This window comes from Bos mutus, unplaced genomic scaffold (genome assembly GCF_027580195.1).
Source record: "Bos mutus isolate GX-2022 unplaced genomic scaffold, NWIPB_WYAK_1.1 CTG202, whole genome shotgun sequence".
Lineage (NCBI taxonomy): Eukaryota > Metazoa > Chordata > Mammalia > Artiodactyla > Bovidae > Bos > Bos mutus.
In genome coordinates this window covers 487,204-511,399 of record NW_027219475.1, presented here as the reverse complement: position 1 = coordinate 511,399, position 24,196 = coordinate 487,204, and the positions used below count along the sequence as shown (strand labels likewise).

Genomic DNA, 24,196 nt, shown 5'->3' with positions numbered 1-24,196 from the left:
ATTTTATTTTGTATCTTTGTCTGGAATATTTTCTTCTGCTATCTCATTTTCTGTAAATTTCTGTGTTTATGGTCACTCTTCCACAGGCTGGAGGATTGTCCTTCTTCTTCCTTTTGGTGTCTGTCCCCTGGTGGGTGAGACTCATCTAGAGGCTTGTGCAGACTTCCTGGTGGGAGTGACTGGTGTCTGATGACTAGTGGGTGGAGCTAGTTCTTGATCTTCTGTGGGCAGGGTCATGTCAAAAGGTGTGTATAGAGGCAGCTGTGAGGTCAGGAAGAGTTTCAGTTCAGTTCAGTCACTCATTCATGTCAGACTCTTTGTGACCTCATGGACTGCAGCACAACAGGCCTCCCTGTCCATCACCAACTCCTGGAATTTACTCAAACTCATGTCCATTGAGTCAGTGATGCCATCCAACCACCTCATCATCTGTTGTCCCCTTCTCCTCCTGCCTTCAATCTTTCCCAGCATCAGGATCTTTTCAAATGAGTCAGCTTTTCACATGAGGTGGCCAAAGTATTGGAGTTTCAGCTTCAACATTAGTCCTTCCAATGAATCTCAGGACTTATTTCCTTTAGGATGGACTGATTTTATCTCCTTGCAGTCCAAGGGACTCTCAGGAGTCTTCTCCAACACCACAGCTCAAAAGCATCCATTCTTTTGTGCTCAGATTTCTTTATAGTCCAACTCTCACATCCATACATGACTACTGTAAAAACCATAGCCTTGACTAGATGGACCTTTGTTGGCAAAGGAATGTCTCTGCTTTTTAATATGCTGTCTAGGTTGGTCACAACTTTTCTTCCAAGAAGTAAGCGTCTTTTACTTTCTTTTACTTCATCATTTGAAGCCCCCCCAAAATAAAGATTTTAGAGCCCCCCAAAATAAAGTCTGTAACTGTTTCCACTGTTTCCCCATCTATTTGTCATGAAGTGATGGGACCAGATGCCATGATCTTAGTTTTCAGAATGTTGAGTTTTAAGCCAACTTTTTCACTCTCCTCTTTCACTTTTATCAAGAGGTTCTTTAGTTCTTCTTTGCTTTCTGCCATAAGGGTGGTGTCATGTGCATACCTGAGGTTACTGATTCCAGAACAAGCTGGAATCAAGATTGCTGAGATAAATATCAATAACCTCAGGAAGAGCTATGGGCTTCCCTCATACCTCAGTCGGTAAAGCATCTGCCTGCAATGCAGGGGACCTGGATTTGATCCCTGGGTAGGGAAGATCCTCTGGAGAAGGAAATGGCAATTGACTCCAGTATTCTTGCCTGGAAAATCCCATTGACAGAGGAGCCTGGTGGGCTACAGTCCATGGGGCCGCAAGAGTTGGACATGACTTAGTGACTAAACCACCACCACAGGAAGAGTTTAGATTGCTTATCTGCTAATGGGCAAGGCTGTGTTCCTGCCCTTTGGGTTGTTTGACCTGAGGCATCCCAGCACTGGAGCCTGCAGGCTGTTGGGTGGGGCCAGATCTTTATTATAAAATGGCAGCATCCAGGGATCTCACACCAATGAATACACCCTGGTACCTCTGCCACCAATGTCCTTGTCCCTGCAGTGAGCCACAGCTGCCCCCACCTCCCCAGAAGACCCTATAAGACAAGCAGGTAGGTCTGGTCTTCACTTCTGTGAAGTCATGACTTTTTCCCTGGGCCCCAGTGGGCTTCCATGGGAGCTCAGCTGGTAAAGAATCTGCCTACCGTGCAGGAGATCCTGGTTCCATTCCTGGGTTGGGAAGATCTGCTGGAGAAGGGATAGGTTACCCACTCCAGTATTCTTGGGCTTACCTGGTGGCTCAGACAGTAAAGAATCTGCCTGCAGTGCGGGAGACCTGGGTTCAATCCCTGGGTTGAGAAGATCCCTTGGAGGAGAGAAAGGCTATCCACTCCAGTATTCTGGCCTGAAGAGTTCCATGGACAGAGGAGCCTGGCAGGCTACAGTTCATGGGGTCACAAAGAGTTGGACATGACTGAGTGACTTTCACTTCCCTTCCCTTCCCTTCCCTTGTTCCTGTGGAGTTCCTATGATCAAGCCCCCTGTCCTTCAAAATCAAGTGCTCTCAGGGCTGCTCTTCTTTATGCCAGACCACCAGGGTGGGGAGCTTGACCTGAGTTTCAGAAACATTCTGTGGGGAATCTGTCATATAATTATTTTCCAGTTTGTGGATCACTCACCTGGTGGGTATGAGATTTCATTATATTGTAAATTCACCCCTCTTACCATCTTATTGTGGCTTCTTTGTCTTTGGATGTAGAGTATCTTTTTTGATAGGTTACATGCTTTTTTAACTGCTGTTTATCAGTTAGTTGTGATTTTGGTGCTTTTGTAAGAGGAGATGAGCTCAAGTCCTTATACTGATCCATCTTGCACATTTTACCTTAACATGATAAGTGAAAACTGAAAATCACTCAGTCATGTCCAACTCTTTGTGACCCCACGGACTATATAGTCCATGGAATTCTCCAGGCCAGAATACTGGAGTGCGTTAGCCTTTCCCTTCTCCAGGGGATCTTCCCAACCCAGTGATCAAACCCAGGTCTCCTGCATAGCAGGTGGATTCTTTACAATTCTAAGAAGGAAAGCCTAAGACTACTGGAGTGGGTAGCCTATCCTTTCTCCATCAGATCTTCCCAACTCAGGAATTGAATCAGAGTCTTCTGCATTGCAGGTATATTCTTTACCAACTGAACAATCAAGGAAGCCCTTAAAATAATAGCTTGTCACTTAACAAATAATGAAACAAATTAATAAATCTTATAAAATGTTGTGGCTATTTTTGCCTTAAATATTCTATTATTTAAAAAACGTGCAATAGTTTTTGTATTTACCCATAGAATTATCATTTAGAGCAGTCTTCATAGCTTTGAGGATTTTCCTTTAGTTTGAATGGCTTACTGTAACATTTTTTTGTGTAGTGATGGTCTGGTGGTCTCAAATTCTATCATCTTTTTAATATGAAAACATTTTAACTATTAATAATTTTTAAAAATATTTTCACTGGTGACTGAATTCTAGTTCAGAAAATTTCACCACACTACCTTAAATATGCTTTTACATTGGCCTATGAAAAGTTGCTGCTGCTGCTAAGTTGCTTCAGTCATGCCCGACTCTGTGCAACCCCATAGATGGCAGCCCACCAGGCTCCCTCATCCCTGGGATTCTCCAGGCAAGAACACTGGAGTGGGTTGCCATTTCCTTCTCCAATGCATGAAAGTGAAAAGTGAAAGTGAAGTCGCTCAGTTGTATCCGACTCTTAGTGACCACATGGACTGCAGCCTACCAGGCTCCTGCATCCATGGGATTTTCCAGGCAAGAGTACTGGAGTGGGGTGCCATGTTAGGACCAACCTAGATAGCATATTGAAAAGCAGAGACATTACTTTGCCAACAAAGGTCCATCTAGTCAAGGCTATAATTTTTCCAGTGGTCATGTATGGATGTTAGAGTTGGACTGTGAAGAAAGCTGAGCACCGAAGAATTGATGCTTTTGAACTGTGGTGTTGGAGAAGACTCCTGAGAGTCCCTTGGACTGCAAGGAGATCCAGCCAGTCCATTCTGAAGGAGATCAGCTCTGGGATTTCTTTGCAAGGAATGATGCTAAAGCTGAAACTCCAGTACTTTGGCCACCTCATGTGAAGGGTTGACTCATTGGAAAAGACTCTGATGCTGGGAGGGATTGGGGGCAGGAGGAGAAGGGGCGACAAAGGATGAGATGGCTGGATGGCATCACTGATTCGATGCATGTGAGTCTGAGTGAACTCTAGGAGTTGGTGATGGACAGGGAGGCCTGACATGCTACGATTCATTGGGTCACAAAGAGTCGGACATGACTGAGTGACTGAACTGAACTGATGAGTATATGTGTGTATATATATATATATATATATATATATATATATATATATTGCTTGTGGTATCCCATATGCACTATGTATTCTGTTCACTGTATTTTCATTTTGTTTTTCTAACTTGGTAATTTCAAATGGAATGTCTTCAAGCTTACTGATTCTTTGATTTCCATGATAGAGTTTGCTTGATGCTTTCCTTTGGATTTTTAATTCAATTATTGAATCCTTAAGCTCCAGAATTTCTGTTTCGTTCTTTTTTTTTTTTTAATTGTTTTCTAGTTCTTTATGAAGCTCCTCATTTTCTCATTTTTATAGTTTTGTCTATAATTGTTCATGTATACTTGTGTTTATTTGTCTCTCTTCATTCTCTTGTAGGCCATTGAGCTTCAAAACAATGAATTTGAATTTTGTATCAAGCAGTTCACAGATCTCTATTTTCTTAGGATCAGTTTTGTTGCTGGGGGTACCCTGTTTCTGTGAGACAATGAGAGAAGGGGAATCTCCTTTTCTGTCATCTTGATGTCAAATATGAATACAGAATAAGCACAATAACAGAATTAAAATCAGTTAAATATCACCCCTTATCATTTTCTATGATTCCTGTCTCAGAAGAAAAATCTGTAACAGGAACTGTTTGGCAAACTCACAGTCCTGAAACTTCCAATCAGAACTCTCTCCCAAGTTCATTGACAAATCCTGGGGTTTCAAAAGAGATGGTTAGGACCACACCACCTCTTCTATGACTCTCAGTGCTTTCTCAACTCATGTTCTTTCCCACTGAAGTCACTTGAGAAATTCCTGGAATTTTTGCCATTAAAAATTATCAGAAAAATATAATACAAAAACCATAAAAGTTGATTATTTACAATGTCTATATTTCTTCTCTCAGACAACCTCTCTACAGGGTGGCATGCACTCATGGATCCTCCTTCATGATTTTCCTTACCTAAATCACTTGAAGACTAGCTCCTGGGAGAGAAATCTATTCAAAATAATAGCCTCACAAGTCTCGGGAAAGTTTTCTAACTTTGTCTGGATGACAGATCTCTACACTGATATAGTCCATGTCTCTCTGGGGTGGTTCTGTTTTTCATATCTCTGCATTCATGTTTGAGCACCAAAACATTATGCAATTTCCTTGAGCTCTGTAGTCCTGGGCTCCTAAAGGTCAAATTCACTTCTCCAATCAATGATAAATTATATGTTCCTGGTATTCAGTCATTTCTGATGATATGTGTTGGGCTCTGTAGTTTCCAGGCCTGTAGATAAGGAATTCATATTTCTGAACAATCTCAGAGTATCCATTGTTGGGATACAGTCATCCCAAACTGATCCTGCAAATTCTTCTGAATTTCTCTTCAGATTCTTGCTCATGAAAAGGCAATTCTGACACCAACTATCAAATTCTCTCTCCATGTCCACTCCTGGAAAAGAAAAGCATTCACATCATTGCCTGTGATGTGTTGTTTCCATTTGTCACGTCAGGATCAAGAACACTCACTGGGTTTCATTGTTTGTTTCTCTTAGGATTTATGCGTCTAGCTGAAGGAGATGGACCCTGCTCAGGGCAAGTAGAAGTTCATTCTGGAGAATACTGGACCCCAGTGTCTGATAGAAACTTTACATTCCCCACTGCCCAGGTCATCTGTGCAGAGCTGGGATGTGGCAAGGTTGTGTCTGTCCTGGGACACGTGCCCTTCGGAGAGTCAGGTGGCCAGGTCTGGGCTGAAGAGTTCAGGTGTAAAGGGGAGGAGCCTGAGCTCTGGTCCTGCCCCAGAGTGCCCTGTCCAGGAGGCACTTGTCACCACAGTGGAGTTGCCCAGGTTGTCTGTTCAGGTGAGATGTAGATCAGGTTTATAACCTCTCTGCTTACCTTGTTCAGGTGAGAAAATCAGACTTTGTTGAAACCCTGTCTTCTTCTACCAATGTACACAGAAGTCCGACTCATGAAAAATGGCTCCTCTCAGTGTGAGGGGCAAGTGGAGATGAATATTTCTGGGCGATGGAGAGCACTCTGTGCCTCCCACTGGAGTCTGGCCAATGCCAATGTTGTCTGTCGTCAGCTCGGCTGTGGAGTCGCCATCTCCACCCCCAGAGGACCACACTTTATGGAAGGAGGTGATCAGATCTCAACAGCCCGATTTCACTGCTCAGGGGCTGAGTCCTTCCTGTGGAGTTGCCCTGTGACTGCCCTGGGTGGTTTTGACTGTTCTTATGGCAACACGGCCTCTGTGATCTGCTCAGGTAAGAGAGGGTGAAGGGCTACTGGTACTCAGGATGCTCCTGGAGTGAAATGTCCTGTAGAGCAGAGTGACAGGAAACTGGCATCAAAAGTCAGATATTTCATGGTGAAATGTGGTTCTCTCATTGTTCATTCATTTTCCAAGTCAGGGCAAGAAGTAGAAAGGGAAATATGTATTTTTAAGCAACAATATTATTTGTATCATTTAAATATAATCATTGAAAACAATGTATAAGCATTAAGTGTGGACTTCAGTCATGTACTCAGATCAGCAAAGAGAACATTCCCAGCACCACAGTCACTGTTGTCTCCCCATAACTGTGTCTCCCTCTTCTCCAGTTAAGACTGCTCACCTAACTTCTTCTACCATAGAGTGTTTCATCGTTTGAACTGTATATAAAATTATGCAGTATATTTTCTTTTGTGTATAACTTTGAGTCACCATTATATTTGAGATTCACTCATCATGTTGCTTAAAGAAGCATTTTATTCATTTTTATTTCTGTAGAGTAGATCTTTGAATGATCACATGACCATGAGTTGATCCATTCCACAATAGATAGTAGAGATTTGAGTTGTTTCCTATTCTTGACTAATGCAAATATGATGCTACAACTTACCATGACAATGACTCTGGGTACAAAGATGTTATTTATCTAGTGTGTTTAACCTTTGGTCTTTCATTTTCATTTTTTTAATGGTATGGTGTCTTTTGGTGAGCCAAGTTCTTAATCTTAAGAAATTATAACTTACCAACTTCTTTCTTTACTTTTAACACTTCTTATATCCTTTAAAAAGAACTTTGTCTACTCCAAGACCATAAAAGCATTCTCAAAGAGTATCTCATAGAAGTTTAATAATTTTTCTCTTGCATAGAATTGTGCATCCCTTTTGCAATTGATATCTGTGTAAGATAAGATCAAGTTTCATATGACATCCAATTGACTCAGAATCTTTTTCTGAAAAGACTCTTTTCCCCACTGCAGCGCCACCTTTGTCATAAGAAGAAAAGCATATGTCTGAGTGTTTTTTAAGACTCTCTATTTTATTCCATTGTTTCATTGTCTATCCTTGCACCAATACTGCATTTTCTTAATTATTATAATGTCCGTCCTGGGTGTTCTTTGGAAGGAATGATGCTAAAGCTGAAACCTCAGTATTTTGGCCACCTCATGCGAAGAGTTGACTCATTGGAAAAGACTCTGATGCTGGGAGGGATTGGGGGTAGGAGGAGAAGGGGGCGACAGAGGATGAGATGGCTGGATGGCATCACTGACTCAATGGACGTGAGTTTGAGTGAACTCCGGGAGTTGGTGATGGACAGGGAGGCCAGGCGTGCTGCAATTCATGGGGTTGCAAAGAGTTGGACACGACTGAGTGACTGAACTGAATTGAAGTCTGGATAATTTTAATGTAAAGAGTTTATATTATTAACTCTTCTACCTTTGTTGTTTTTTTTGGTCAACTGTGTTGGTCATTCTTGTTCTTTTGTACTTTATTTCAATTTTGGAATCAGCTTTTCATTTTCTTAAAAATATTACATATTTACTGTGTTGGGTGTTAGTTGCAGCATATGGATCTTCATTATGTCTTGTGGGATCTTCTGTTATGACACATGGAGTGCCTAGTTGTGAGGTTCCAGCTCAGATGCTCTGTGGCATGTGGGATCTTAGTTCTCACATCAGGGATCGAACCTGAGTCCTCTGCATTGCATGGCTGATTCTCAACCATTGGACCAGGAGAAAAATCCCCCAGCTTGTCATTTTTCACCAAAAAAAAAAAAAAAAAAAAAGAGAGAGAGAGCATAAACATATTTTGTTTGAGAAGAGTTAATCTTCACAGAAATTGGAGGTGATTGACTGACAATGTTGAGTTTTCCGATTTATTGACATTATATATGTTTATCCCTCCATTCAGTTAGGTCTCCAATTTCTCTCAGAGGTTTTGCTCATCTTCTGCTAGATTTTTCTCCTAGACATTTATGTTTTTGATGTCATAAGCATTTCTTTTAGTGGAAGTGTCCTAGGAATGATTTATCTCTGACTTGTTTTTACCTTTCCTTTTTTTAATTTTGATGTAATTTGAGACTAAAAGCTGTAAGAATAATATAAAAATCCAGAATACCTTTAGCTCGATTTCCCAATGTTAGTATTCTGCTTTAATCTCTCCCCCCAGTTGACATTTCTCTCTATCTCTGTTTCAGTCTTTCCTTCTTTGTCCCTCTCCCACCACATTTCTCTATGAATATGTAAAATCCTTCTGAATTAGATTGCAGACATGATGTCTCTTTACCTCTAAAATGCTTCAAGGGATTTCCTTATGTAACCACACTTCAGTCAAGTCATCAGACTGCTTCAGCCCCAGATGATATCTAAGTGCAACCACTGAAAGACTCTAAGACAGAACTGCCAAGTAGGATCTTTCGGAAATTATTTACCCAGGAAGTCTTAAGCAAAATGAGGTATATATTTTTTTGTTTAAGTGGCTAAGCTTTATGGGCAAATTTATTATACAGCAATATAACCAGGACACGCTTCCCTGGTGGCTCAGTGGTAAAGAACCCACCTGCCAAGTCAGGAAACCTGAGTTCCACCTGGGGGACTTGACAATCCCCTGGAGAAAAAAATGGAAACCCACTCCAATATTATTGCCTGAGAAATCCCATGAACAGAGGAACCTGGTGGGCTACAGTCCATATGATCGCCAAAAAAATCAGACATGATTGTTTGACTAAACAACAACTATAGCAACCAGGACACTTATTATGTGACCTGCATCTCTGAATAGAAGACCATTTGTCCTCTGATCTTCTATTTACTGTTTCTACCTTATGCCGAGCTAATGTGCTGAAATGCTCATCCTTTACTTAATATCGGCTGTTAAGTTTTTCAGCTCTATAATTTTTATCTGTTGTTATTTTGTCAATTTCTTTTGTCAATTAATTCTATGAGGCCTTCAATAGTGCTGAGTTAAATTCTCCATCAGATAACTCTAGCAACTGAATAACTTGGGAAATTCTTTCTAATGTCTTTTTCTTCCTGGTTTTCCATGAGATCTCTATGTGTATTGTTTTTATTTTTTGAAATTTTTTAAAAATTTTATTTTATTTTTAAACTTTATGTAATTGTATTAGTTTTGCCAAATATCAAAATGAATCCACCGCAGGTATACATGTGTTCCCCATGCTGAACCCTCCTCCCTCCTCCCTCCCCATACCATTCCTCTGGGTCGTCCCAGTGCACTAGCCCCAAGCATCCAGTATCGTGCATCGAACCTGGACTGGCATCTGGTTTCATACATGATATTTTACATGTTTCAATGCCATTCTCCCAAATCTTCCCACCCTCTCCCTCTCCCATAGAGTCCATAAGACTGTTCTATACATCAGTGTCTCTTTTGCTGTCTCATACACAGGGTTATTGTTACCATCTTTCTAAATTCCATATATATGCGTTAGTATACTGTATTGGTGTTTTTCCTTCTGGCTTACTTCACTCTGTATAATAGGCTCCAGTTTCATCCACCTCATTAGAACTGATTCAAATGTATTCTTTTTAATGGCTGAGTAATACTCCATTGTGTATATGTACCACAGCTTTCTTATCCAGTCATCTGCTGATGGACATCTAGGTTGCTTCCATGTCCTGGCTATTATAAACAGTGCTGTGATGAACATTGGGGTACACGTGTCTCTTTCCCTTCTGGTTTCCTCAGTGTGTATGCCCAGCAGTGGGATTGCTGGATCATAAGGCAGTTCTATTTCCAGGTTTTTAAGGAATCTCCACACTGTTCTCCATAGTGGCTGTACTAGTTTGCATTCCCACCAACAGTGTAAGAGGGTTCCTTTTTCTCCACCCCTCCAGCATTTATTATTTGTAGACTTTTGGATCGCAGCCATCCTGACTGGCGTGAAATGGTACCTCATTGTGGTTTTGATTTGCATTTCTCTGATAATGAGTGATGTTGAGCATCTTTTCATGTGTTTGTTAGCCATCTGTATGTCTTCTTTGGAGAAATGTCTGTTTAGTTCTTTGGCCCATTTTTTGATTGGGCCATTTATTTTTCTGGAGTTGAGCTGTAGGAGTTGCTTGTATATTTTTGAGATTAGTTGTTTGTCAGTTGCTTCATTTGCTATTATTTTCTCCCATTCTGAAGGCTGTCTTTTCACCTTGCTAATAGTTTCCTTTGATGTGCAGAAGCTTTTAAGGTTAATTAGGTCCCATTTGTTTATTTTTGCTTTTATTTCCAATATTCCTGGAGGTGGATCATAGAGGATCCTGCTGTGATGTATGTCAGAGAGTGTTTTGCCTATGTTCTCCTCTAGGAGTTTTATAGTTTCTGGTCTTAAGTTTAGATTTTTAATCCATTTTGAGTTTATTTTTGTGTATGGTGTTAGAAAGTGTTCTAGTTTCATTCTTTTACAAGTGGTTGACCAGATTTCCCAGCACCACTTGTTAAAGAGATTGCCTTTAATCCATTGTATATTCTTGCCTCCTTTGTCAAAGATAAGTGTATTGTTTTTAATAACAGACATTGTAGATTAAAAAGTGGTAGAATACCTTTGGAAAAGATTTTATTCTGCTTTTCCCATTTACGCATAGATTTAGAAACAAAACAGCTTACTTAACTCACTCTTAGTGCAATGGTTAACTGAAAACAATTGTGGCACTGTCAGAAGAACTCTCCCTGCTGTTGCTGCTGCTAAGTTGCTTCAGTCGTGTCCGACTCTGTGCGACCCCATGGATGGCAGCCCACAAGGCTCCCCCATCCCTGGGGTTCTCCAGGCAAGAGTACTGGAGTGGATTGCCATTGTCTTCTCCACAGAACTCTCCCTAGAGAAGGTGAATCCTAAGATTATGATAACCTTACTGTTATGTTAACATTGTTTATCTTAGACTTCATCACTAGGTCATTATTTAACTTAATTCAATTTATTGTTCTTCAACCCACAAACCCTCTGATCATTGCTGTTTGTGCAGGAAACCAGACCCAGGTGCTGCCCCAGTGCAACGACTCCCGCTCGGAACCAGCAGGCTCTGCAGCCTCAGATGAGAGCGCCCCCTACTGCTCAGGTAAGGGTCCCACAAGACAGAAGACCATTCTCATCCCCCAGGTCAACGCCCAATTGTTCCTTTTCTCTCTTCTCAGACAGCAGACAGCTCCGCCTGGTGGAAGGAGGCGGTCCCTGCGCCGGGAGAGTGGAGATCCTTGACCAGGGCTCCTGGGGCACCATCTGTGATGATGGCTGGGACCTAGACGATGCCCGCGTGGTGTGCAGGCAGCTGGGCTGTGGAGAAGCCCTCAATGCCACAGGGTCTGCTCACTTTGGGGCAGGATCAGGACCCATCTGGCTGGGCGACCTGAACTGTACAGGAAATGAGTCTCATGTGTGGAGGTGCCCTTCCCAGGGTTGGGGGCGGCACAACTGCAGACACAAGCAGGATGCGGGGGTCATCTGCTCAGGTCTGTGCTGCACACTGTCCACAGTCTAGGGGAGGGGTGATAGCCCTGGAGAAGGGGTGGTCTGAACCCTGAGGAAAAGGTGCTGGAAGGACTACAGAAGGAAGCTTCCTCCCATGGAGCCTGTCTTTCCAGCAGATGTGAAGACGAGGTGCTTTCATTTCCTCCTGCAGCAGCTGATGTTCTAGTCCTTTCTTCTCAGCAGTGTTTCCTGACAGAGCCAGTTCTTACAACTCCAGTTGAAAGTTGGGCTTACCTTGCCTTACATATGGGACGAAAATCTTAAGTCCATGGTGCTAGTTCCTGTTTGCTTCTGTAACAAATTGCCACATAGTGGTTTAAAACAACATCTATTTATTTCCTTAAAGTTCTCTAGGTTCGATGTTCAGCAGTATCTCCCTGGGTTGGAATCAAGGTTTCAGCAGGGACACATCACTTCGGAGGCTTTGGTGAAGAATCCCATTTCTTATATCAAGTTTCTTTTCAAACCACCTTAATTCCTTGGCTCATAGACCCCCTTCATCCATCATCAAACCAGCAATGCTGCACATCTTTAATCATTATCCAGAGTCACATCTCTCTCTAGTCAGAGCCAAGAAAGAGTGCTTCTATTGGTTTGGCCAAAAGTTTCCTTCATGTTTTCTGTAAGATGGTCTAGTAATACTTAGCTGTCTTTCACTTCATTTGAAACAATTATGTTAGATTGTATTTTGGCAGCTATCATATCAGCACACATACATATTTTTTGAACGATCAAAATTAGTGAATTTTTATGTAGCCACTTTAACATTGAAAATGGAATAAAAAAGCAACATTTTCTTCCTATCATTCTTTATTATTTCAAGAAAAGTTAGAAACACAACCGAAATGCAAAACAAATTTGTGGAGTGTATGGAAGTACGGTGAGTGAAAAAACTCATCAAAAGTGGTTTATGAAGTTTTGTGTTGGAGATTTCTCACTGGACAGTACTGCAGAGTAGGGTAGACAAGATGAAGTTGATCACAGTCAAACTGAGATATTATTTGAAGACAATGTTATACAATGCAGGAGATAGGCAACATACTCAAAATATCCAAAGCAAGCATTGAAAGTCATTTGTACCAGTTCGGTTAAATTAATTGCTTTGATGTTTGAGTTTCACATAAGTGAAAAAAACCTTCACGGTAGTATTTCTACATGAGATTCTCTACTTAAACATAAAGAAAACATTTTGCTTTTGAAACAAATTGTGATGGGTGATGAAAAGTGGATATTTCACAATAATGTGGAATGGAAGAGATTGTGGGGCATGTGAAATGAACCACCACCAACCACACCAATGGCCAGTCTTCTTCCAAAGAAGGTGATGTTGTATATGTGGTGGTATTGGAAGGGAGTCCTCTTTTAAGGGAGTACCTTCCAGAAAATTGAATGATAATTCCAACAAGTACTGTTCCCCATTAGACCAACTGAAAATAGCACTTGATGAAAAGCATTCAGAATTAATCCAAAGAAAATGCATAATCTTCCATCAGGATAATGCAATACCACATATTTCTTTGCAAGCTAGGCAAAAACTGCCATAGTTTGGCTAGTTCTGATTCATCAGCTGTGTTTACCAGACATTGCAGTTTTGGATTTCCATTTATTTAGATTTTTAAAAAATTCTCTTAATGGAAAAAATTTAAATTCACTGTAAGACTATAAAATGCACTTGGATTAGTTCTTTGCTTAGAAAGATAAAAGTTTTGGGAAGAGGGAATTATGAAGTTGCCTGAAAATGGCACAAGGTAGTAGAACAAAATGATGAATATGCTGTTCAATAAAGTTCTGAGTGAACATGAAAAATGTCTTTTATTTTGACTTAAAACCCGAAGAAACTTTCTGGCCAACCAAATAAGAATGTGATTAGACTGAGTTCACATAGTTAATCCACAATAGTTCAACTTAATTTCACCATCCCATGATTCTTACCTTAATCATATCTGTGAAATCCCTTTTGCCAGGCTAGGTAACATATTCATGGTTCCAGGGACTTGGATGAGACTTCTGTGTGTTCATTATCCTGCCACTGTCCCAATATCCATATCACATCCCTTTCACATTCTCTTAGAGGTTTGGTCAGGAAAAAGAATTCAGCTCTCCTCCCTGAAGGTGCCCAGGTTGCTCTTCCTCTCTGCTCATATTCACTACATCATGGTGGTAGAAACGTTTAAAAAGATAGACACAAATGGACAAAGTCAGGTAAAAGGGAGACAACTTTCACTCATATTACCTAATGGGTATCTCTTCAGCTAGTTGAGGGATGAATGGGCACTATTTCTAGGAGAGAGGAAAACCCAGAGCACTGAGTGAAGTTCTCACCAGTCCTGATTTCTCCCTTTCAATCTTAGAGTTCCTGGCCCTCAGAATTGTGAGTGAGGATAAGCAGTGTGCTGGGTGGCTGGAAGTTTTCTACAACGGGACCTGGGGCAGTGTCTGCCGAAGCTCCATGAAAGATATCACTGTGTCCATCATCTGCAGTCAGCTTGGCTGTGGGGACAGTGGAAGTCTCAACTCTTCTGTTGCTCTTAGAGAAGGTTCTAGACCCCGGTGGGTAGATGGAATCCGGTGTCAGAACACTGATACCTCTCTCTGGCAGTGTCCTTCTGACCCTTGGAATTGCAGTTCATGCTCTCCTAAGGAGGAAGCCTACATCTCATGTGCAGGTGAATTACTGTCTGTTTCTGTGTCTGTCTTAAACCTGTAGAATGTTAATAATGATACTTTATATTTTCATAATTAACTAATGAATTTAACATTGGTCCACAAAATGAAGTTAAGACCAGCTCAGTTCAGTCGCTCAGCTGTGACCAACTCCTTGCAATCCCATGGACTGCAGCATGCCAAGCTCCCCTGTCCAACACCAACTCCAGGAGCCTACTTAAAATCATGTCCATCGCATTGGTGATGCCATCCAACCATCTCATCCACTGCCATCCCCTTCTCCTCTTGCCTTCAATCTTTCCCAGCATCAGTGTCTTTTCCAATGAGTCCATTCTTCCCAAAAGGTGGCCAAAGTATTGGAGTTTCTGCTTCAGCATCAGTCCTTCCAGTGAGTATTCAGGACTGATTTCCTTTAGAATTGACTGGATTTATCTCCTTGCAGTTTAAGGGACTCTCAAGAGTCTTCTCAAATGCAACAGTTCAAAAGCATCAATTCTTTGGTGCTCAGCTTTCTTTATAGTCCATCTCTCACATTCATACTGGACTAATGGGAAAACCATAGCTTTGAGTAGATGAACCTTTTTTGGTAAAGTAATGTCTCTGCTTTTTAATATGCTGTCTAGTTGGTCACAGATTTTCTTCCAAGGAGCAAGTTTCTTTCAATTTCATGACTGAAACCACTATCTGCAGTGATTTTAGAGGCCCCCCAAATAAAGTCTATCATCTATTTGCCATGAAGTGATGGGACTGGATGCCATGATCTTAGTTTTCTGAATGTTGAGTTTTAAGCCAAACTCAAACTCAAATGTTGAGTTTTAAGAGAGTTTTATCACTCTCTTCTTTCACTTCCATCAAAAGGCTCTTTAGTTCTTCTTTGCTTTCTGCAATAAGGGTGGTGTCATCTGTGTATCTGAGGTTACTGATATTTTTCCTGGCAATCTTGATTCCAGCTTGTGCTTCATCCAACCTGGCATTTCACATGATGATGTACTCTGCAATAAGTTAAATAAGCAGGGTGACAATATACAGCCTTGGTGTACTCCTTTCCCAATTTGGAATCTGTCTGTTGTCCCATGTCCAGTTCTAACTGTTGCTTCTTGACCTGCATTACAGATTTCTCAAGAGGCACATCAGGTGGTCTGGTATTCCCAAGTCTTTCAAAATTTTCCACAGTTTGTTGTGATCCACACAGTCAAGGCTTTGGCATAGTCAGTAAAGCGAAAATAGCCATTTTTCTGGAACTCTCTTGCTTTTTCAATGATCCAGCAGATGTTGGCAATGTGATCTCTGGTTCCTCTGCCTTCTCTAAATACAGCTTGAACATCTGGAAGTTCACGGTTCACATATTGCTGAAGCCTAGCTTGGAGGATTTTGAGTATTACTTTGCTAACTTGTGAGATGAGTCCAATTGTGCTCTAGTTTGAACATTCTTTGGCATTGCCTTTCTTTGGGATTGGAATGAAAACTGACCTTTTCCAGTCCTATGGCCACTGCTGAGTTTTCCAAATTCACTGGCATATTGAGTGCAGCACTTTCACAGCATCATATTTTAGAATTTGAAATAGCTCAACTGGAATTTCATCACCTCCACTAGCTTTGTTTGTAGTGATGCTTTCTAAGGCCGACTTGACTTCACATTCCAGGATGTCTGGCTCTAGGTCAGTGATCACACCATTGTGGTTTTCTGGGTCATCAAGATCTTTTTCTTATAGTTCTTCTGTGTATTCTTGCCACCTCTTCTTAATATCTTCTGCTTCTGTTAGGTCCATGCCATTTCTGTCCTTTATTGTGCTCATCTTTGCATGAAACGTTCCCTTAGTGTCTCTAATTTTCTTGAAGAGATCTCTAGTCTTTCCCATTCTTTGTTTTCATCTTTTTTTTTTTTTTTTTGCATTGATTGCTGATAAAGGCTTTCTGATCTCTCCTTGCTACTCTTTGGAACCCTGCATTCAAATGGGTATATCTTTCCTTTTCTCCTTTGCCTTTAGCTTCTCTTCTTTTCTCAGCTATTTGTAAGGCCTCCTCAGACAACCATTTTGCCTTTTTGCATTTCTTTTTCTTGAGGACTGTCTTGATCACTGCCTCCTGTAGAATGTCACAAACCTCCATCCATAGTTCTTCAGGCACTCTGTCTGTCAGGTCTAATCCCTTGAATCTATTTGTCACTTCCACTGTATAATGATAAGAGATTTGACTTAGGTCATACCTGAATGATCTAGTGGTTTTCCCTACAGAGACTGAGCCAGAACTATGTCTGAGTGTCTCCTGTGGAGGTGTGGGTCAACAGTGGCCTGCCACAGAGGCTCTGGGTGCAGCAGACCTGGGTATAGCATAAGCCCTTTTGGAGGAGGTCGCCATTAACTCTACCATAGAACCAACAGAAATCACAAAGGACTTGGGAAACAGACTCTGGGAGGGCAGAAACAAAACCCGTGTGCCCCAGGACCCAGGAGAAAGGAGCAGTGACCCCACAGGAGACTGACTCAGATATGCCCATGAGTGTCCAGGAGCCTCTGACAGAGGTGTATGTTGGCGGTGGCTTGCTTCATATTCAGAGGCACCGAGTGCAGCAGTCAGTGAAGGGGACCTTTTGAAGGAAATCACCATTATCTTCATTACCTCCACCATAGTTTGGCCTCAGGTCAAGCATCAGGGAGGAAACAACCCCACCCATCAACAGAAAATTGGATGAAAAATTTACTGAATATGCCCCTGCCCATCAGAACAAGACCCAGTTTCCCCCTCAGTCAGTCTGTCTCATCAGGAAGCTTCCATTAGCCTCTTAACCCTATCCATCAGAGGGCAGAGAGAATGAAAACTACAGTCACAGAAAACTAACCAAACTGATCATATGGACCACAGCCTTGCCTAGCTCAATGAAACTATGAGCCATGCCGTGTAGGGCCATCCAAGACAGACAGGTCATGGCGGAGAGTTCTGATAAAATGTGGTCCACTGGAGAAAGGAATGGCAAACCACTTCAGTATTCATGCCTTGAGAACCCCATGAACAGTATGAAAAGGCAAAAAGGTATGACACTGAAAGATGATCTCCCCAGGTTGTTAGGTACCCAATACACTACTGGAGAAGTGTGGAGATATAACTTCAGAAAGAATGACGAGACAGAGACAAAGCAAAAACAACACCCAGTTGTGGATGTGATGGGTGATGGAAGTAAAGTCCATTGCTGTAAAGAGCAATATTGCATAAGAACCTGGAATGTTAGGTCCATGAATCAAGGCAAATTGTAAGTGGTCAAACAGGACATGGCAAGAGTGAACATAAATGTTTTAAGAATCAGTGAACTAAAATGGAAGGGAATGGGTGAATTTAACTCAGAAGTTAAGATGAAGCTGATTTAATCCACATGTTCCAACACTACTTTTTAAAATTTGTAGTTGACATGTAATTCACATTACAATATTAGCATTAGTTTCAGGTGTACAACATAATGCTTATGTATTTGTTCAGTTCAGTTAAGTTCATTTCAGTCACTCAGTCGTGTCCGACTCTTTGCAACCCCATGAACCACAGCACTCCAAGCCTCCCTTTCCATCACCAACTCCTGGAGTCCACCCAAACCTATGTCCATCGAGTCGGTGATGCCATCCAACGATGTCATCCTCTGTTGTCCCCTTCTCCTCCTGCCTTCAATCTTTCCCAGAATCAGGGTCTTTTCAAATGAGTCAGTTCTTCATATGAGGTGACCAAAATATTGGAGTTTCAGCTTTAGCATCAGTCCTTCCAATGAACACCCAGGACTGATCTCCTTTAGGATGGACTGGTTGGATCTCGTTGCAGCCCAAGGGACTCTCAGGAGTCTTCTCCAACACCACAGTTCAAAAGCATCAGTTCTTTGGTGCTCAGCTTTCTTCACAGTCCAACTCTCATATCCATACATGACCACTGGAAAAACCATAACCTTGACTAGACAGACCTTTGTTGGGAAAGTAATGTCTCTGCTTTTGAATATGCTGTCTAGGTGTCTTTTAAGTTCATGGCTGCAGTCACCATCTGCAGTGATTTTGGAGCACAGAAAAATAAAGTCAGCCACTGTTTCCACTGTTTCCCTATCTATTTCCCATGAAGTGATGGGACCAGATGCCATGATCTTAGTTTTCTGAATGTTGAGCTTTAAGCCAACTTTTTCACTCTCTTGTTTCACTTTCATCAAGAGGCTTTTGAGTTCCTCTTCACTTTCTGCCATAAGGGTGGTGTCATCTGCATATCTGAAGTTATTGATATTTCTCCTGGCAATCTTGATTCCAGCTTGTGCTTTCTCCAGCCCAGCGTTTCTCATGATGTGCTCTGCATATAAGTTAAATAAGTGATAAAGAATCCCCATTGCCAATGCAGGAGACATAAGAGATGTGGGTTCCCTCCCTGGGTTGTGAAGATCCCCTGGAGGGGGAAATGGCAACCGTACTCCAGTATTCTTGCCTGGGAAATCCCATGGATAGAGAAGCCTCTCAGGCTACAGTCCATAGAGTCACAAACAGACGGACAGGACTGAGCACACACACCCACACCCACATTAACTGTACTCCCCATACTGTACACTACATCCTCATGACATTAATTTTAGTGCTGGAAGTTTACACCTTTTGACTACCTTCATCCATTTTGCCCACATCAACCCCAACCCACCTCTGGCAACCACCGAATTGCTCTTTGCATCTCTGAAAGCTTTAAAAAAAAATCTATTTTAAGATTCCACATATAAATGAGATCATATGATATTTTTCTTTAACCATCTGGTTTAGCTCACTTAGCATAATGCCTTCAAGGTACATTCATGTGTTGCAAATGATGGGAATTTCTATTTTTGGTGACTGTATGTATATATAAAGATTATATATATAAATATAAACATTATATATAATTTTATATATTATTTATATATAATATATATTATATCTTATATATAATATAATATATATTTACATATAAATATATATTATGTATAAACATTATATGCTGCTGCTAAGTCGCTTCAGTCGTGTCCAACTCTGTGCGACCCCAAAGACAGCAGCCCATCAGGCTCCACCGTTCCTGGGATTGTCCAGGCAAGAACACTGGAGTGGGTTGCCATTTCCTTCTCCAATGCATGAAAGTGAAAAGTGAAAGTGAAGTCGCTCAGTCGTGTCCGACTCTTAGCGACCCCATGGACTACAGCCTACCGGATTCCTCCATCCATGGGATTTTCCAGGCAAGAGTGCTGGAGTGGGGTGCCATCACCTTCTCCAATATATATATATAAACTATTTCTTTATCCATTCATCCGTCAATGAAGGCTTACATTATCTGATTATTGTAAATAATTCTGCAGTGAACATTGGGTTGCACATATATTTTCAAGTTAGTGTTTTCATTTCCTTCAGATAAATACTCAAAAGGAAAATTTCTAAATCATACAGCAGTTCTGTTTTTAATTTTTTGGAAACCTCAAAACTTTTCCATAGGGGATGCTCAACTTACATTCCCTGCAACTGTGTATAAACTTTTTCTTCTCTTCACATTATCACCAACTCTGGTTACTTCTTGTCTTTTTGATAAAAGCAATTCTGTGAGGTGATCTTATTGTGGTTTTGATTTACATTGACCTGGTGACTAGTAATATTGTGCACCTTTTCATGTACCTATTGGCCAAATGGATGTTTTCTGTGAAAAACATGTCTATTCAGGTCCTCTGTCCATTTTGAAATCAGACTGTTTTTGTTTTTGTTTTTCTGCTATTGAGTTGTGTGCATTCTTTAAATATTAATAGTTTGGATATTAACCTTTTTCAAGTACATATAATTTACTAATATCTTCTCTAATTCCACAGATAGTCTCTTCATTCTTCATATCATTTCCTTTGTTGTGAAGAAGTTTTTAAGTTTTATGTAGTTTCACTTGGCTATTTTGGTCTTCTTGCCTTTGTTTTTGGCATCAAATCCAAAATATCATCACAAAGACTGAGGTCAAGGACATTTTTCCCTTACTTTTTCTTCTAGGATTTTTATGACTTCAGTACTTATGATTAAGTCTTTAATCCATTTTGAGTTGAGTTTTGTGAATGGTGTATGGACAGTGATGCCATTGCATCTTTTGCATGTAGCAGTCTAATTTTTATAACACCGTTCATTGAAGAGACTGTCATTTCCCCATTGTAGATTCTTGGCTCCTTTGTCAAAAGCTAATTGACTGTATATATTTGGATTTATTTCTGGGCTGTCTATTCTGTTATGTTGATCTCTGTGTCCATTTTTATACAAATACCATACTGTTTTGATTAGTATAACTTTGTAATATAGTTTGAAATCAGGATGCATGACACCTCCAGCATTGTTCTTCTTTCTCAAGATTGATTTTGATATTCAGGGTCTTTTGTGGTTCCATAGAAACTTTAGGATTGTTTATTCCATATGTGTGAAAATTTCCACTTGGATTTTGTTAAGGATTACAGTGAATCTGTAGATTTCTTTGTGTAGCATGAGCATTTTAACAATATAAGGTCTTCCAACCCATGATCACAGATTATCTTTCCATTTATTTGTGTTTTCTTCAATATCATTCATCAGTGTCCTATAGCTTTCACCATTCAAGATTTTTACCTCCTTTGTTAAATTTATCCCCAAGTATTTTATTGGTTTTGTACAGTTGCCCACGTTTCATACTGAATAATAGATAAGAGTAGCTTAGAATCTATTTAATAATTTTCCTTTAACATTATGTAAGTGAAATTTTGAATATAAATTAATTCTGTACTTAGAGACAAACTAATTTTGTGTTGTTGTTTAGTCACTAAGTTGTGTTCAACTCTTTCCCACCCCATGGACTGTAGCCTGCCAGGCTCTTCTATCCATAGGATTTTCCAGGCAAGAATACTGGAGTGGGTTGCCATTTCCTTCTCCAGGGGATCTTCCTGACCCAGACATCAAACCTGCATCTCCTGCATTTCTAGCAGATTCCTAACCACTGAGAAACTGGGGAAACCCAACAATGCCTACCTAATAGCAATGCTGTGTGGTAAATTAAACTTATTTTTAATATGCACTATTTATTTTCACAAACCATTACTTTTAATTTACATTTACTTTACTATTAATATTTCACTGATTAGCATGAAGCTAAAGGCCTTCTGTTTCACTGAATTTTATTGTCTATACATTCATTCAATAAATATTTATTAAGCAACTATCAAGGTATTTAGAAAAGGTTCTCCATCTACATACTTGTTGAATCTTGTTGAATGAGTGCATACAATATGTAGGCACTGTCCTAATAGTAGAAAAACAGGGTAAATAAGATATGGAAAGTCCTTCCTCTAGTAAAACTTTAATTCAGGTAGGGGTGTGTGTATGTGTGTGTTCACATTTGTAGATGTCTGTATGTCTGTTTTTATATTTGTTATTAGATGCAGGGAGTGATAAACAAGTAAATATTTAAAGTTATTTTAGAAGACTTTATGATAGCTTTCACTACCATTTTTATTTTTCTCTAGAATGTTTAAAATTTTCTTATTTATCAGTCAGTTCAGTCACTCAGTCGTGTCTGACTCTTTATGACCCCCATGGACTGCAGCATGCCAGGCTTCCCTGTCCATCACTAACTCCCCGAGCTTGCTCAAACTCATGTCCGTTGAGTCAGTGATACCATCCAACCATCTCTTCCTCTGTCATCCCCTTCTCCTCCTGCATTCAATCTTTCCCAGCATCAAGGTCTTTTCAACGACTCAGTTCTTCGCATCAGGTGGCCAAAGTATTTGAGTTTCAGCTTCAGCATCAGTCCTTCCAATGAATAATCAAGACTAATATCCTTTAGGATGGACTGATTGGATCTCCTTGCAGTCCAAGGCACTCTTAAGAGTCTTCTCCAACACCACAGCTCAAAAGCATCAATTCTTGGTGCTCAGCTTTCTTTATAGTCCAACTCTCACATCCATACATGACTACAGGAAAATCCATAGCTTTGGCTAGACAGACCTTTGCTGGGTTTCCCTGGTGGCTTAGTGTTAAAGATAGATATCTATCTATCTATCTATCTTTAGGTAAAGATAAAGTTAAAGATAGATAAAATCTAAAGAGAAAGTTAAAGATAGATAAAATCTATCTACCAGTGCAGGAATGCCCAGTTGCTTGATGGGTTGGGAAGATCCCCTGGAGAAGGAAATGGCAACCCACTCCAGTATTCTTGCCTGGGAAATCCCACGGACAGAGAAGCCTGCTGGACTACTGTCCATGTAGTCACAAGAGAGTTAGATACGACTTGGTGACTCAAAAACAACAATGCAGAACTCTACAAATCAGAAGGTTAATATCGATAGGACTTGGGTAACATCATATGTCTCACACTACTCAATAGAGTAATATTTCCTATTTTTGCCCATTTTCGACCTTATTATTCTCATTGCTGCTATAAGAAACCTGACCCAGATGCTTGCCGGAGTGCAAAAACCCCATTTCTCAACCAGCAGGCTCTGCAGCCTCAGAGGAGACTCAGGACCCGAAGACTCTTCTCATCCCCACCACCCGGTCCCAGGCCCCAAAGCCCGGTCAACCGCCCATTGTCTCATTTCTCTCTCCTCAGGCAGCAGACAGCTCCGCCTGGTGGACGGAGGCGGTCCCTGCGCCGGGAGAGTGGAGATCCTTGACCAGGGCTCCTGGGGCACCATCTGTGATGACGGCTGGGACCTGGACGATGCCCGCGTGGTGTGCAGGCAGCTGGGCTGTGGAGAAGCCCTCAATGCCTTGCAATTTGCTGAATTAGGTCAGGGATCAGGGCCCATCTGGCTGGATGAACTGAACTGCGGAGGAAAGGAGTCCCACGTGTGGAGGTGCCCTTCCCGGGGCTGGGGGCAGCACGACTGTGGACATGCAGAGGATGCTGGGGTCATCTGCTCAGGTACGGTCAGTGCATTGTCCATGGGCTGAGAAAGTAGAAAGTTCCAAGGAAGTTGGTGTCTGATCACCTGGGCAATAGAAGATGACTGAGTTACAGAGGTATAAGACATCTACCCATTCTCCCTGCGGGCACATTTATCTGTGAGCAATGGGCTTCAAATACTTTCCTCTTGTCAGTCTCTGATATTTCTTCTCCAATGATCTTAACTGACAGGGTTTAATCTATTATTTACATTTATAATTGATCTTCATAATTTTTTTAAATTTAATTTTATTTTTAAACTTTACAATATTGTATTAGTTTTGCCAAATATCGAAATGAATCCGCCACAGGTATACCTGTGTTCCCCATCCTGAATCCTCCTCCCTCCTCCCTCCCCTACCCTCCCTCTGGGTCGTCCCAGTGCACCAGCCCCAAGCATCCAGTATTGTGCATCGAACCTGGACTGGCGACTCGTTTCATACATGATATTATACATGTTTCAATGCCATTCTCCCAAATCTCCCCACCCTCTCCCTCTCCCACAGAGTCCATAAGACTGATCTATACATCCGTGTCTCTTTTGCTGTCTCGTACACAGGGTTATTGTTACCATCTTTCTAAATTCCATATATATGCATTAGTATACTGTATTGGAGTTTTTCTTTCTGGCTTACTTCACTCTGTATAATAAGTTCCAGTTTCATCCATCTCATTAGAACTGATTCAAATGTATTCTTTAATATAATTTTTGGAAGAGTGAAATACTTGCAAATCACCACACACAGGCCCCTTTGCACAGTGAACCCATAGGAGGGAGGGACAAGAATGAGGATGCAGCTCCCTGGGTGGAGTTGTTTCCATAGTTACCCTATGACACGCTATTTTGCACTAGGTCAGTAGGAGTGGAGGCACAGGGGACATCATTAAACAAATCAGAAAGCAATTTAGGGATTTATGCCAAATTTCAAGTCTCCTTTGCAAATTTAAATGTAAATATTTATAGCCATTTGGCTAGTAGGACCCGAGAACTATTGATAAAATGCTCTGAGTCATAGCTTCTCCTTCCATTGTTATTAGAAAAAATTCTTT

General features: G+C 41.0%; 1 protein-coding gene across 1 annotated transcript in view; it reads left to right on the top strand.

The window, feature by feature from the left end:
* LOC102273687 (antigen WC1.1-like) overlaps positions 1-24,196 on the top strand; it is a 54,245-nt gene that overhangs the window by 12,792 nt on the left and 17,257 nt on the right. The window contains 6 exon segments of the mRNA XM_070366757.1: positions 5,379-5,687; positions 5,787-6,095; positions 11,073-11,165; positions 11,242-11,556; positions 13,927-14,241; positions 22,811-23,125. Coding sequence (XP_070222858.1) covers positions 5,379-5,687; positions 5,787-6,095; positions 11,073-11,165; positions 11,242-11,556; positions 13,927-14,241; positions 22,811-23,125 — 1,656 coding nt within the window.